Genomic DNA, 14,731 nt, shown 5'->3' with positions numbered 1-14,731 from the left:
AAACATTAGTGCTACACCTCCCGCAAGCTTTTTAAAAATCTCTCCTCGGATTTGTTCTCTTGTCTTGTAAAAACAAACTATCAATCACAAAGATCACATGTTTACATTCTTATTCTTAAAATTGAAACGTAAACGTGTTTTACGAATATCGTAAATCCCATGATAATAATCGTCGATATAATTCTACGCACGTTTACAACTAACCTATAAAATAACGATCCAAACTTCTTTCACTTTCGTTTCAAACTGTCGATCTTAAATTTCTATTTATTTATCTAAACGTGATTCCGAATTGTCAAAAGAGGTAGTAATAGTAAACGAAAAATGAAAGAAAACGAAAGGATCTCGAATATCGAAGATCGGTCAAAGGAGAAAGAACGAAGCAACGTGACGATCAAACGATTCAATGCAGAGGGAGGAAGGGAGTGGAAAGGACACGCGAAGAGAGATAGAGCATGAACGAGAGAAAGAAAAAGAGAAAGAAAGGAACCGGTCCTGCTCGCCAGCTGACGGTCTCGTGCCGCAACCCGAAACTCTTTTCGAAGATTCGGTTCCCGGTATTTGTATATCACGTATGGTAGCCGCGCAACTTGGCTGGTTTTGCGCTACCTGTGTCGTCGCTGCCCCTCGCGACACTTGTTACTCGATCTTTATCGATTCCGCTCGATCGATTCGACTATACGCTAACTTTCGATCGTATATGCTTTCACGTGAAATAATCGATCAATAATGGGATCTTCGACCATTCCTTCCGAAAGCCGTTCCTCCTGCCTCGGACAATCGAAAATTATTCGTGTAACGTGGAAGAAATTTCCACGGACGAGAACGATGTCGTTCGCATTCGTTCTTCCTTCTCTTGCACGATTCTCCTCTTCGTCCGTTCGCTCGTCTTCGTCGCATTCCCGTTGGTATTGATCCGTTGAGTTTTCGAAAGTAAAATAGGTTATGCCGTTGAATTGCACGGAAACTACAACCCCGGACAGCAACGAACGAGACGAAGCGTGGTGGTACGGAATAAAAACGATCAGAATCGAAACGAAAAGAGCAATCTGTGAATGGATGGAAATATGCGTGTAGACGTCGCATAAACTGCACCTGTCTATCTGTCAATCTATCCATCCATCTACATGCATGGATACATCGTATGTACCAACGTACAAGTTTAGACGAAGAAGAAGAAACCTTGGTTACAGCGTGAGTCCCGAGGAGAACGGGTGGGAGGCCAACTAACGGTGGCGGAGGAAGAGATGGGGAGTTTGCAAAGTTTCGAGATTCAAGAGCGGTGCTCTCAATACGACAAGTTTGTGCAAACAAGAACTTACTTTGAAGGATGGATAATGTCGCAGATAAATCAACGAAATTTAATAAATCGACGTTTCTAAGAATTTCATTTAATCTTTTTCGCGCTCTCTTCGTGTAATCTTACTTTTTCGCCATATCTTCATCTTTCTAATCATATATATTACTCGCTATACCGATATACATTTACATACATCCTTCTTCGTTATATTCCTTCTTCTACCTCCCCGTTCACTTATACATTCCTTATCGACATTGCGTCTCTGTATAAATGTATTAACATTTATTAACGAAGAAAAAAATAGATATAATAATATTTATCGTCACTGCGATTACTCGACATGATGCTTTTGATCTTTTTAATACCAGTTTCCGATAGATCCTCTTCGTTATTTAAATTTTCGAACCATCGCATTCCGCTATTGTACGTGTGTACGTACACGCTTACTTACCGATTCGATCACCATCTTTAAAGCTTATTCAGCGATAAATAACGATTTGAAAAGAAAAAGAAAAGTAATGACGAAAATGAGTAACGAGAAGAGAAAAATAAAGAGAAGCAAAGGAGAGCCGTTCGAGATACACTCGTCATCGAATTTCTTTTCTCTACACCTTCTCGCTTTCGTTCTTTCAATTCGTCCTCATCCTATTTTAGCACCCTTTTCGGGACTAGCTACCCGAGGGAATCAATAACCGACGAGGAAGCGACTGTAGATTCGGGAATTGGCGGAGAGAAGGGGAGATGCGAGGAACCAAAGAGTACCGAGGGGCGTCGCGTCGAGTAGAAGAGCTCCCCGATGTTCCGGGAGGGTGTCGGAGGGTGCAACAGGGACCGCGAACTTTAGGGTGGAGGTGGCACGCGAGAGAGTCGAAGCTTGGCTCCGCCTCCGGCACGCGACCAGCACGCGACCACTGCCATCGACCACGCCGCGCCTTTGGTCTAGGCCACCGCCACCGTCACCGCCGCCGCCACCACCACCATTGCCACTACCACCACCACCACCACCACCGCCACCACCACCACCACCACCACCGCCACCACCACTACCATCACCACCGCCGCCGCCGCCACCACCGCTACTTTGCCGTTACAGTTATCACAGGTTCTTCTTCTCATCTCGAGCTTCACCTACGATTACGCAAAGACCAACCCACAATTCGCATCATTTTCGACTCGATCTCAAATGTTTTTTTTTTTTCACTTTTCATTTCAATGATTTTTTTTCTTCTTCTTGTAATGTGCAATCTATTATGCAAACGCTATCAATGTTTCTTGTATAGTTTATTTTATCGCAAAATTTATTCCTTTTCTTTTGTTAAATTGTAAAATTCGTTTCATTTGTTTTTTCAATACACGTATCAAGTTCACATTTATTTTCCTTATTTCTCTTTATTTTTCTCAAATTTTTTAATTTTAACGTGTCAAAATCATTTCATATGATTCGAATACAAACGATACGTAAAAATGATTCAATCTTACGAAATGTCTAATTATGTCAATTCGATCATTATCATTAGTGATAAGTAGATGTGATTTTTTTTTCATTCATCCTTTTTGTTTTTTATACTTATTTTTTTCTTTTCATTTTTACCTATAAACTTTTATATAATCACTTTTTTTATCGATCAATCAATCTATTAATCGATCGGTCATTTTATTGGTCAACGAACAAACTATATAGTAGCAAATCGATCGATTAAATAACCAATTAGTCAATCACTTAAACAGGTTATGCGCTTTGTCTTTTCCCAATCTTGTACCATCGACTTCTTACTACTATTCTATTCTACTCTGGCGTAATCAATTTCAAACTTAAATGAAATACTCTGGTGAAATATGAGGCTCATTTCCGTCTCCCCACCTCCATCTTTTTTTTTTCTCGCTCAACTTTTTCCATCTCCTCAATTTCTTTTTTTGTTTCGCGTCACTCCTGAATTACCTCGTTCAATTTTTTTATTTTTTGCCGCAATTTCAACTACTATCGTTTATTTCATATCTTCTTTTTTTTTTCTTTTTTTTTTTTTTTTTACGTCAATAATAACTAAATCGTTGACAAGAAGGAGGAAAAGAAAAAAAAAGATATAGTATACGTTTTATTAGTATTATACAATGCGTTGAATTATGATCGATTAATTATACTCGACAAAAATAATGTGTACCGATATATTATTAAAAATTAAATATCATAAATAACTAAAAATTAAATACCATTTAATGCCAAACTGCATAATTATAGATATTCTATTGATAAAAATTCATTTTCTTCTACATTGATCTTCGTATCTTGATTCATCTCTCAATTTTAGAACGAGCTCACTGTCATCTATTCTAAGGGAAAAGAATTATTATTATTACTTGAGATAATTAATATTGAAAAAAAAAAAAAAAAAAAAAAAGAAATTAAAATATTCGATTATTCGAATGGTTTTTTTTCTCAGGATGAGGAATAACTCGATGCGTTCTCTTTTTAATGGATTAAAACTAATTTTAATGCACTTTTTTTCTCCCCATATCACGTATGAAAAAGGAAAAATGAAAAGAGGAAGGGGAGAAAGAGAAAAAACGAGAGCTAGGGCGAAAAAGAGAAAAAAAAATTAAGATAATCTTTTTGTACATTCTAGAAATTAATTTTACAAATCTCATTATTCTATAAATTCTAATTATTCATTTCAATTTTAATTTCAATTTATATATTATATATTAAATCATATATTATTCGTTTTGATACTATTTAAGTATATTTTATTACTACTATTTAAATATAAAATTTATCGATTATAAAATATAAAATTTTCTGTCATCATTTTTGTCATCTTATTAGTACATTATTTTCTTATTTCTTTTTTTTTTTTTTTTTTGCCTCATATCTACGAGAAGAAATTCATTATATGGAAAACGACAATATACATATGTGATATAAGAATTAAAAACAAAAGAATAAAAAAAAAGAAAAGAAAATAAAATAGCAAATAAGATGTAAATAAGAAGATAAATTTTTCATTTTCTTACCTATTATTTACTTTATCATTTAACTTTTTGTGATATAGTAAGGTAAAAACAGAGAATTAAAGAAATTTTCAACATCTTTGTTTGTCCAATCGATAAGAGGAAAATGTACAAATTGTGTGGAATTTTCATTTAATCGTTCAAGATTATTATAAATTTCCTTCTCGTTATTGTTTAACCGTTTCCCAATCAATAATTTTCGTAATTCCGGTTTCAATAAGGTAAAATTTTTTATTGCACGAACAACATCATTTTCCTCATAATCTAATTTACATAATTCGATATTGTACCTGTCGATACAATAATACAATAATATTTAGTATTGATCAAATATCGAAATCGTGTTTGTATTGATAGATTAAAATGATTTTGAAAAAGAATCATTGCATAATTTTAATGCGATCTCATACTTACATATTTTTAATTTCATTAAAAAATTCATTAATTTCCGATTTTAAAATATCAGATTTAAAACAAATTGCACGCAGTTTCATCTTCGAACAATGTCGCAATTTATTGCAAACGACACGAGCAAGATGTATCATAATGATCGATTCTTCGCTACCATCCAAATATATCCAAATTTCTTCAGGTTTCTCATAGTAATTTCTACAAGGAGAAAAAGAGAAAGAAAACAAAGAAAAATTCGATGACGTTTTATAATCAATTACGAATAATCGATACTTTTTCCACTTGTAGAGGCATTACACGAATTTCTTGAAGGAACATTCATAAACTGATCGATGTTGGGACTTTTCAATCAACATTTCGTACTTCGATAAGCAATCCTCATGCGGTGTCCGATCATAATCTACCAAAATATTTGACGGTATACGATCGCAAAACATTTTCTTTGCCTTTTCAATGTCGTTTTCATTCTCACTTTCAATAATTATACGCACTTTGTAATACCTATGAAACGTTTTTAATTTTCTATTAATTTCTTAAAACATACGATATATATATATACGATTCGTAGTTCTATTTTTTATTGTATATTATTTACCTGTTACGTTCCGGATACGAGCCAAAAGTAACATTTGAATATTCTAATGCAACTTTGCGTAAAATATCTGCGAACGATTCTTCTTTCGCATTTATATAAATTTCGGTTGTTGCGAATTTTTTACAACAAGTAAAATATTCCTACAAAAAATGATATTGTTATTTTCTATTGTTTCTCTTATTATATTGTAGTTCGCTTAAACAAGTATTGTATATTATTATACCTTGCACAATGTTTGAAAAGATTTTTCAAAAAATATAGGTGATCCAGGAAATATATAAACATTTTCTATTATTACGTATGGATAAGTGAGCTTTTGGCCTGTAACTTCGTCTCTTCCAAATTTAAGTACAGATTTTGTTGGTATCTAAAATTATGAGACAAGATTTATTTTGATTATTACTTTGATTATCACTTATATTTCCCATTTTCATTATTACTTACGTATGCCATTTTATAAGCAGGTAAAGGAAATGTTCCAAACAAGTCTTGCAAGTCAAAATAATTTTTTATAATATCCACTAATGTTGGATGATAATGCAATGTATCGTTAAAAGCTAATGCTATAGCTGTAAAATATGATTTCATTAGAAAAAAGTATTTATTATATATTCTTAAAATTTTGAGAATTAAATTTAACCTTCATATGTAAGATCATCGTGAGTTGGTCCTATACCACCTGATGTAAAAACATAGTTGAACATTTTAGAAAAGTATTTTATTTCTTTCGCGATATCTTGAAGATCATCTCGTACGATTGCAATCTGAAAAAATAAATAAATAAATAATCAAAATAGAAATTATTAACAGCAAAATTATACTCACTTTTTGAACTTTGACTCCATATTTATAAAGCAGCTTACACGCATAGAAATAATTGGTATCTTTTACTTGCGCTTTTAAAATTTCATCTCCAATTACTAAATAAGATCAATCAAAATCACAATTTAATCTCAATAAAAATAGAATATGCATGATATTTATATATATATATATATATACATATATATATATATGTATGTATAATGTTACCGATTATTCCAGCAGTTGGATGTCCTTCGCTACTTTTCAATCGAATTAATGTCCAATTCATGGTCATTTGCCAATAACGTTTCAATAAAGTTTTTACTATGTATCGATGTAAATTCATCATAACGTTTTAACCTTATCATTAACAAGTATATATACAATGCAACGGATAATGCTAAAAAATGATATCCTACACAGCGCCTCCAACTTGAACATCCTTCAACAATACAATTTGATTTGTGTACACTACGATTTATAATACATATGCATGTATATGTATATCTATTTATCCTATATACATATATACTAGATTTACGAATATATTTTTGTCCATCTTTCAATTATTATTAAGAACTTACATATTGTTGCATAAAGTCATTTGATTATTCTAATTATTATATATATATATATATATATATATATATGTACGTATTTTTAATGTTATTATTTTTTTATTTAATTAAATTGAATATCTCTATTCATTGCTTTAAGTTTTTTTAAAAATAGTTTCTTTTTTTTTATTATATAGTATTATATAAAAACAATCTTAATTAAAATTGAAATAAAAGGAAATGAATCTTAAAAGATTTTACATCTTGTTTACATTTTCACTAACATATTTATATAAAATAACAATATATTATTTATAATATTTACTAGTATTTTTCATCGTTTCTACATTAAGATGGCTAGTGCAACATTACGAGAAGCTGCTTTAAAATCGCCGAGACAGTTGTACAAATTTTTATTGCGAGAATGCGAAAAATTGCCAAAGGAAGCACAAGGATTTTATAGACATTCGGTTAAACAAGTAAATTCTATATTATCAATTTTCATATCGTTAAATATATTTAAAGATCATATATTAATCACATTGGTATTTAATACTTGTAGAATATTTCACATATAACCTATTTTATTTTTTCACTGTTTTCACTGTTTTCACTGTTTTCATTATTTGTAGAATTTTAAACAACATTTAATAGAACCCGATAAGGAACGTGTTCAGCAAATTATGGAAAAAGCAATGCAAGATGCAGAATGGATAGTTAAAAAGGTAATAAATTTTCATCAATGTTTTCATCAAATAATAATTTTTAATAGTTTTTAATATTTTTAATAATTTGATTTTTTTTTCTTATATATATATATATATATATGTATATTCTAATAATATAAATTTTTCAATATGATTTTTAGTACACTAAACCAAAAGGAACAAAGTAATAAATATGCAAAGATATTATCAGCATTGTAGATACATTCTGTAATTTATTCTTTAGTAAAGGAAGAATTTGTAATTGTTCTATTCAAGACATGGATTTCAAAACCATAATAAATGATCAAAATGAAATTAGTGCATCACAATTTTTGAAAGCTATTGATATATGGTGTCGTAACCCTCAAATTATAAACCGTAGAATTCTAGCATCTATTGAAATATTGAATATTGAAATTAATTATGATATTTTTAAAATTTCCAATTATATTAATACTTTGGATGTTTCGATCTTAGGTATAAATCACCAAAAAGATGATATTGATAATAGAACATTATTGGATGCATTGCACATTTTTAATCAAGTGGCTATTACAACAAATATAAATGAAAAAGTTCATTTATATGTGACAAAACAATTGCCACGTATGCCATATATATTTTCTACTGGTATTGAATTTTTTTTAGTGAGCAATGAAAGAGGTTGTGTAATAAATATTCACAAACCCTTTCTCGTACATAAACAATCTCTCGGTACCAGAATGCCATTTATGTTACAACAAGGAACAGATGGTTACATATCCATTAGTGTCCATCAAGTAAATAATATTATGTCCGATTTCAGCATTGAATGGTTAAAGAAAAAACTTCTTCCGTGTATCCTGAAATGGGCGAAAAGCGAATCCGGAATCCGGACACCGATCTCGTTATCTTCATTGAATTTCGTATCAACTGAAAAATATGCAAAATTATATTGCAAATTGAAAGAAAAATATGGTATAAAATTGATAAAGAATTGGCCTGAGAATACAGATCCAATAAAATTTGTTTATGAAGATATTGCAATCGCTACTTATTTATTATTATTATGGGAAAAAGAGAGATTTGAGAAGGGAATTAATGATTTACAATCGTTTCTCGATTTGGGATGTGGTAATGGTTTACTCGTACATATTTTATTCAGTGAAGGTCATCGTGGATTAGGAATTGATTTACGAAAAAGAAAAATATGGGATTTGTATCCACTTGAAACTCCATTACAAGTATGTATAAATTTAATAACTATTAGATTTACCGTTTGAAAATTTGTTATTTTGTCTATATATATATATATATATACATAAAAATATCTATATATATATATATACATAAAAAGAATGAAATATAATTAATGAAATTCACTAACTAATTTTATATAGGTTTGTACCATTGTTCCATCTTCTGAAACGGTATATCCGGAAGTAGATTGGATTATAGGGAATCATTCGGATGAATTAACACCATGGATTCCTATAATTGCTGCACGTAGTTCTAGCAATTGTCGTTTCTTCTTATTACCTTGTTGTTCGTATGAACTTAATGGAACAAAATATCAAAGATATTGTGCCTCTAAAAGTCAATATTCTGAATACATTGATTATGTGAGAAGTATATGCGTTCAATGTGGATTCACGACGCATCTTGATAAATTAAGAATTCCTTCTACTAAACGAATATGCCTGATTGGATGGGAAAGAACATATGAAAATGTCAAAAATTTAGAAGATCGTATTAAACAAATATTAAGTGCAAAAACAACTTTAACTAAACAAAAGTATGAATCGAATAAAAAAATCGGTGGTACGATGGAAGAATGGACTTGTGATTTTAAGCCACGGGACAAAGTAGAAAAAGTACGAAATTGCACGCAGTTAGACAAAACATTAATTACGAATATTGTTAATATTGTATCAAGTCAGTTACTTCACGAAGGTTGCACTATATATATCGAAGGAACGTCTAAAAAATTTTGGAATGCTGGTAGATGTCTTGAACTGCGTGAAGTCGCTAAATCAATTCCAAAAGAAGTTATGATGCACTTGCGAAAAGAATATGGAGGTCTTCAAACTTTATTAAAAAATCACAGCCATATATTTCGTGTTGCTCAAGGAAAAGTAGAATTTAACATACCTGGAATAGAAAGAATTAATGAAAAATCGAAAAAAAAAAAATTATCGTTGCCACAAAAAAAAACTAAATCTTGTTGGTTTTATGAAAATCATCCGAATGGTTGCCCTGCAACTGAAACAAAATGTAATTACAAACATTAATATAATAATTTTATTAACAAAGAACAATTGTTTTAATATTAAAATGTAATATTAATATTACACGTTAAAAATTTATTTTCACTTTCATACAAATCGACGAATTTTATACATTGGACGCGATTAGATTATATTTATTCGTAAAATATTACGAACCAATTATTTAACTGTTATATTATTGGAAGAACATCGAATATTTATTATTGTCTCTATCATTTCATCGACATTCTGAAATTATCAAAGTCGTCACAGTTAATGAAAAAGTAAATCAATAATAATTTGTACCGGTTGCATATCATTCCTTAAGAAGTTCAACAAACGATATATTATCTAGATTTAAATTCTTAGTTTCGATTGTGTTTTCTTGATTATACGTTTTGGGTAAGAAAGATTGACGCACGCGATTCCATTTCTTCGTGTCGACAGTATCCAATTGATGAACACGTTTCACATGTGTTCGAAGATTGCCTTTTTGCGTAAAGGAATATTCACAATACGAGCAAGCATATGGACGATCACCAGTATGATGTTTCTGATGCATCTGTAAAGTTGATTTTTGAGCAAATGATTTTGTACATAAATCACACTTGTATGGCCTTTCACCGGTATGAATTCGTTTATGTCTTTCCACTTGATAAGGTTTTGTAAATGTTTTCCCACAAATGTCACATTCTTTCTTGGATGAATTCCCTTTAATTGCTACTTTATCCGATACTGTTGGCAACGCCTTTTGCGCAGGCATCTTTGAAAATGATTGATCTAACTGCGGTGTCAGCGTTGGTACCGTTAAAAGACAATTACTCGATGGTGTCTTTAACATTAATTCTATATGATTTTCATTCTTATTAGTATTTTCATTATTAGTATCGGATGCTAGACTAGATGTTGTCAATGTACACTCAGCATCGGAAATTATAGTCGGTCGATGATGCAAATTGTCATTTGACGATTGTGGAAGTAACGATTCTTCGGTTTGAATGGTAACAAGACCATTTGTTAAAAGAAAATGTAAATTAGTAACTAAATGATTGTTTTCATTTATCGATACAATTGTTTGATTGTTGTTTGACGCGACACCTTCCGTGTCGAAGTTAATTTGATCGGATAAACAGGAAGCAGCTGTTTCAATACTATATGCATCCAAATGGGAAATTAATCCTGTTTGCGAAAGCTGTTCCTGTGACAGTTGTTGCTTTGTATCAAAGTTGTTTACCTCCTTCTCTTTTCTGTCACATTTTTCAAGATTAGCTGCCACTTCGGCTATAGCCGTAACTTTTAAATGTTTTTGTTTCCTTTTTGGATTATCTTTGTATTCACGTGCATGTTTCAATAAATGCACTTTTCTATGACCGGAAGTTCGAAATCTCGAATCACAAATAGGGCATTTAAATGGTTTTGAACCTTTAAAAAAAAAAAAAAAAAGAAAAAAAAAAGAAAAAAAGAAAAAAAATGCGAAATCAAACGATTTACGAAAATATACGAAAAACAGTTAAAAATATATAACATGAATATTCTTTCTCGAAATAAATTTTTTATAATTAATCATTCCACTTACCTGTATGTAAACGCATATGAACTTTCAAACTACCTTTAGTCGCAAATAAGCTGTTGCATACGTGACAACGAAATGTTTTTTTTCCAGTATGAACTTTCGTATGTGAATCCAAAGTACATTTTACAGCGAAACTTTTATTACAGTAATTGCACTTGTACGGTCGTTCTCCTGTGTGTGTACGTGTATGTCTTATGAGATCACTTGGCTTGCGAAATGTTTTCGGACAATATTTACACTTATTCGTATACTCCTTCCGTTCCTTTTCCTCGACCAAGATATTCTATATGACATGTATATAAAAATTTTCGCTGAATAATCCTTTGTTATTTCTTCTTTTTTTTTTTTTTTTTTTTTTCATATTGTTGTAACAACTTACTTCCACTCGATCCATTACTTCTTTTTCTGCTACCGTATCTAACAGAACTTTTTCCGAAACTGCAGAATCTGTATCTATTATGATATTCAAAGATGAATGACCATTTACAACTGGTTGCATTTCCGATGAAAGCGTTGAATTTTCTGTCGTGCTATTTATTTCTGATGCATTCCATATTGGAATCTCATGAATTTTAGAGTGCGATTGCAGTTCGATTTTATCATTAAAATATTTGTCACACGACGAACATTTATATAATCTATATATATATATATATATAAAAATGAAAAGTAAAAAATAAAAATGATTAATCATAATCTACGCTAAAATAATTTTTCAAATCACTCACTGTTTAATAAAATGAATCTTCGAGTGTCTATTTAATCCAGCATTTGTGTAAAATTTTGAAGAACATTCCGTACATTGATATTCTTTTGTTCCACGATGGCTTGTCAAATGTTCCTAATATCAAAAAAATATCTTTATTTGATTTTAATTATATTTATAATTATGATAAATATAAAAAAAAGAATCCTACAAAGAAAGAAAATATTTATTGCTTATTTAGAAATATTTACTTTTAATGCAATTGTTGTGAATCCTTGTTGGTTACACATATGACATTGTAATAAAGATTGCCCACGAGATATTTTACTCGTAGCGACTTTAATTTCTGCAACATCGGATGACAAACTACGCGTATTCGGTTGAGTCTTGAAATTTTGCGATGTTTCTCGAAATTCTTCTCTATGCATATTAAATATTTGTTTATTTTCAATTTGTCCATCAAAAATCATATATATTATAGAAAATTTTTGTTTTCATGTAATATATAATATATATATATATTTATATATATATTATATAAAACAGATATTAAGCAATTAACTTACGTAAAGAATATCGGGTTGATTGTACATTGCTTATGGATGATATTGCTCTTGTGAGTTTCTTCTATTGCAAATTTATCTTCTATCCCCTCTTTTCTAGGAAGATTTTGCTGAGAAACAAATACCACTGCTTGCATACCAGATCTCTCTGTTTGTTCAACGTTTGTATTATCTGATGTCGTAACACAAACAGAAAGTTCATGTTCATTTTTCATATTTCTAGGCAATATACTCGCCATATTAGTTGAATTTCTTGTATCTAAACCGATGTCGATTTCAGCGTCCGACTGATATAAATAAAATTATTATTCTTTCAATTCTTTTTCTTAGTAAAGATTCATAGAAGGCAATATTTTTTTTGTCTTACTTGCAAAGCAATATGATCCATCTCAAATGAATCTAATTGTGACGAAAAAACATGTTCTCTAGATGTTTCTACATTACTATTACTATTATCGCTATTATTATTTTCATATATTACATTCATTACAGGCTGTTGTTCTTTCATATGATCGAAATCATTCGTATTTGTATTATTCGAATGTCTCGTCTGATTACTCCCTAAATTAAGATTCATTCCTATATTAAAAAATTGTTGATTCAATGTTTCTTCTATTTCCCGTATGCTTTCCTGCAATCAAATATAGATTTATATCGAAAACTAATCGCATTTCTTTTATTTAGTTTATTGGCAAGTTAATAACCATTATTGGCAAATTATAACCACGATATATAATATACATACTGGTGTAAGTGTCTGATCTCCGGAATAAATCGGCAATGTAACTGAACCAGCTTCATCGGCGTGTAATATCTGTGAATTTTCAAGACTCGTTACAGCTATTCCCGATATGTTCTCTAAAAACAAAAAGGGACAAGAAAAGGGGGAAGGGGGAGAGAGAAAAGTATATATAAGTGTATATATTTACAATTTAAAAAATAATTTTTTGATATTTAAAATATATAAAAATTTAAAACGTACGATTAATAAATGTTGTAGCATCGCAATTTGTTGGTAAAACTGCTCTTATTTTTTCTTTTTCTTCACTTATGTTTTGAAACTCGGGAAAAGTTTGTGAAAACTCTGACCCAAGTTGTGATTGAAATGATAATTCAACTGATCCAAGTCGAGAAAGTACAAGATTATCTGAAAATGTAGAAGAGGATGTTGTGACGATAGCGGGAGTAGTAGTAGTGGTAGCAATATTGGTGGTAATGGTGGAATTAATAGTTGTGATAGAGACAGAAGAGGAACAAGACGATTCAAGAGCCGCTTCCTGTTTAGAATTTTCCTTTAAATTCAATTTATCTGAAGACTGTTCTTGAATTCTGATTTTCTGTTGTTCCAGTTGCTGTAAATTCAAAAAAATATAATAATGTTTCATTATTATTGACCAATTAATCCAATTTTTATTTTCTTTTTTTTTTCCATAAGATACTATACCCGTTGTACCAATTCATGTTTATGTATTTTCATATGTTTCCGACAATTGACGTAAGTTTTAAAAGTTTTGTGACAATATGGACACATGAACGGTCTTTTATTACTGTGTGTAACCATGTGTCTTTTCATGCTGCTTTGCGTTGAAAATTTTGCATTACAAATTGAACAACCATATGGTCTCGAATCCTCATGAGTATGCAAATGTGATTTTAAAACGCTATTCGATGTAAATCTCCTGAAATGATTTAGTTATATATTAATTATTTGTTCATCAAATTAGATATTTTTATACTGATGCATTAGAAAAAAAGCATAATAAGAAATTCATTGGATGCATTTTTGAAAATGAAAAAAAATATTTGTAAATTATATATAGATATATACATATATATATACCTATCGCATTTTGTGCATTTATACGGACGTTCTCCTGTATGACGACGATGATGCTGCTTTAAATGACTAATCTTTCTGAATGCTGCCTGACAAATCCAACACTTGTGCGGTCTGGTTTGATCGATAGTTCCGTCATAAGCACGTTTTTCTTTTGAAGATATTTGTGCTACACAAATTTTGTTTCCCACATCATTAATTAGCAACGGTTCTTGTAAAATTACTTGAGGTACTAGAGTTTCTGCTTCTTGTGATAATTTTGATTTATTTTTTACTTGAATTTTCGATTGATTAGTAGAATGAATATCAGTATCAATTGTGATATGCATATTGGAATCCTTATTATTATCAGATTTTGCGTGTAATCTATTATAAAATGTGTATATTTGAAATTCATCAATTCTATTATAATAAAAAAAAAGGAAC

The 14,731-nt window shown here is 30.4% G+C and overlaps 3 protein-coding genes across 5 annotated transcripts in view; 1 reads left to right on the top strand and 2 right to left on the bottom strand.

Annotated features, from left to right (window-relative positions):
• Positions 1-3,445: 3,445 nt before the first annotated feature.
• Positions 3,446-6,670, bottom strand: LOC122718049 (FAD synthase-like). Of its 2 annotated transcripts, none has more exons than XM_043942722.1 (10): positions 6,345-6,670; positions 6,138-6,232; positions 5,953-6,076; positions 5,757-5,881; positions 5,536-5,679; positions 5,313-5,452; positions 5,015-5,218; positions 4,721-4,915; positions 4,310-4,596; positions 3,446-3,623 (listed from the first exon to the last, which is right to left on the bottom strand). In XM_043942722.1, the coding sequence occupies exons 1-9, from the start codon at positions 6,463-6,465 to the stop codon at positions 4,329-4,331; spliced, it is 1,416 nt and encodes a 471-aa protein (XP_043798657.1). In that variant the 5' UTR covers positions 6,466-6,670; the 3' UTR covers positions 3,446-3,623; positions 4,310-4,328. The 2 variants fall into 2 exon arrangements, with proteins under 2 accessions (XP_043798657.1, XP_043798656.1); XM_043942721.1 differs by having other exon boundaries at positions 3,446-3,628; positions 6,345-6,669.
• A 412-nt stretch (positions 6,671-7,082) lies between these two features.
• On the top strand, positions 7,083-13,258 carry LOC122717905 (probable tRNA (uracil-O(2)-)-methyltransferase). Of its 2 annotated transcripts, XM_043942418.1 has the most exons (5): positions 7,083-7,218; positions 7,306-7,398; positions 7,542-8,603; positions 8,760-9,633; positions 13,153-13,258. In XM_043942418.1, the coding sequence occupies exons 3-5, from the start codon at positions 7,659-7,661 to the stop codon at positions 13,227-13,229; spliced, it is 1,896 nt and encodes a 631-aa protein (XP_043798353.1). In that variant the 5' UTR covers positions 7,083-7,218; positions 7,306-7,398; positions 7,542-7,658; the 3' UTR covers positions 13,230-13,258. The 2 variants fall into 2 exon arrangements, with proteins under 2 accessions (XP_043798353.1, XP_043798354.1); XM_043942419.1 differs by lacking the exon at positions 13,153-13,258 and having other exon boundaries at positions 8,760-9,710.
• Positions 9,855-14,731, bottom strand: part of LOC122717906 (zinc finger protein 236-like) — an 8,457-nt gene continuing 3,580 nt past the window's right edge. The window contains 11 exon segments of the mRNA XM_043942420.1: positions 9,855-11,048; positions 11,203-11,482; positions 11,579-11,837; positions 11,928-12,040; positions 12,157-12,325; positions 12,472-12,755; positions 12,836-13,099; positions 13,214-13,326; positions 13,451-13,820; positions 13,913-14,147; positions 14,309-14,707. Of these exon segments, the coding sequence (XP_043798355.1) occupies positions 9,943-11,048; positions 11,203-11,482; positions 11,579-11,837; positions 11,928-12,040; positions 12,157-12,325; positions 12,472-12,755; positions 12,836-13,099; positions 13,214-13,326; positions 13,451-13,820; positions 13,913-14,147; positions 14,309-14,707 (3,592 nt within the window). The 3' untranslated portion in view covers positions 9,855-9,942.

This window comes from Apis laboriosa, unplaced genomic scaffold (genome assembly GCF_014066325.1).
Source record: "Apis laboriosa isolate Shangri-la unplaced genomic scaffold, ASM1406632v1 scaffold5_cov152, whole genome shotgun sequence".
In the NCBI taxonomy this organism is placed as follows: Eukaryota; Metazoa; Arthropoda; class Insecta; order Hymenoptera; family Apidae; genus Apis; species Apis laboriosa.
This window is presented reverse-complemented; position numbering and strand designations above follow the sequence as displayed.

What these genes read in the sequence shown, in the direction of transcription:
- LOC122718049 (XM_043942722.1), bottom strand. Translation starts at nt 6,465, where the DNA reads ATGATGAATTTACATCGATACATAGTAAAAACTTTATTGAAACGTTAT. An exon ending in ATGGAGTCAAAGTTCAAAAA is followed by an intron (nt 6,077 to 6,137) that starts GTGAGTATAATT and finishes TTATTTTTTCAG; the next exon opens with ATTGCAATCGTACGAGATGA. An exon ending in CTGCTTATAAAATGGCATAC is followed by an intron (nt 5,680 to 5,756) that starts GTAAGTAATAAT and finishes TCATAATTTTAG; the next exon opens with ATACCAACAAAATCTGTACT.
- LOC122717905 (XM_043942418.1), top strand. Translation starts at nt 7,659, where the DNA reads ATGGATTTCAAAACCATAATAAATGATCAAAATGAAATTAGTGCATCA. An exon ending in CACTTGAAACTCCATTACAA is followed by an intron (nt 8,604 to 8,759) that starts GTATGTATAAAT and finishes AATTTTATATAG; the next exon opens with GTTTGTACCATTGTTCCATC. An exon ending in CCCTGCAACTGAAACAAAAT is followed by an intron (nt 9,634 to 13,152) that starts GTAATTACAAAC and finishes TCTTTTATTTAG; the next exon opens with TTTATTGGCAAGTTAATAAC.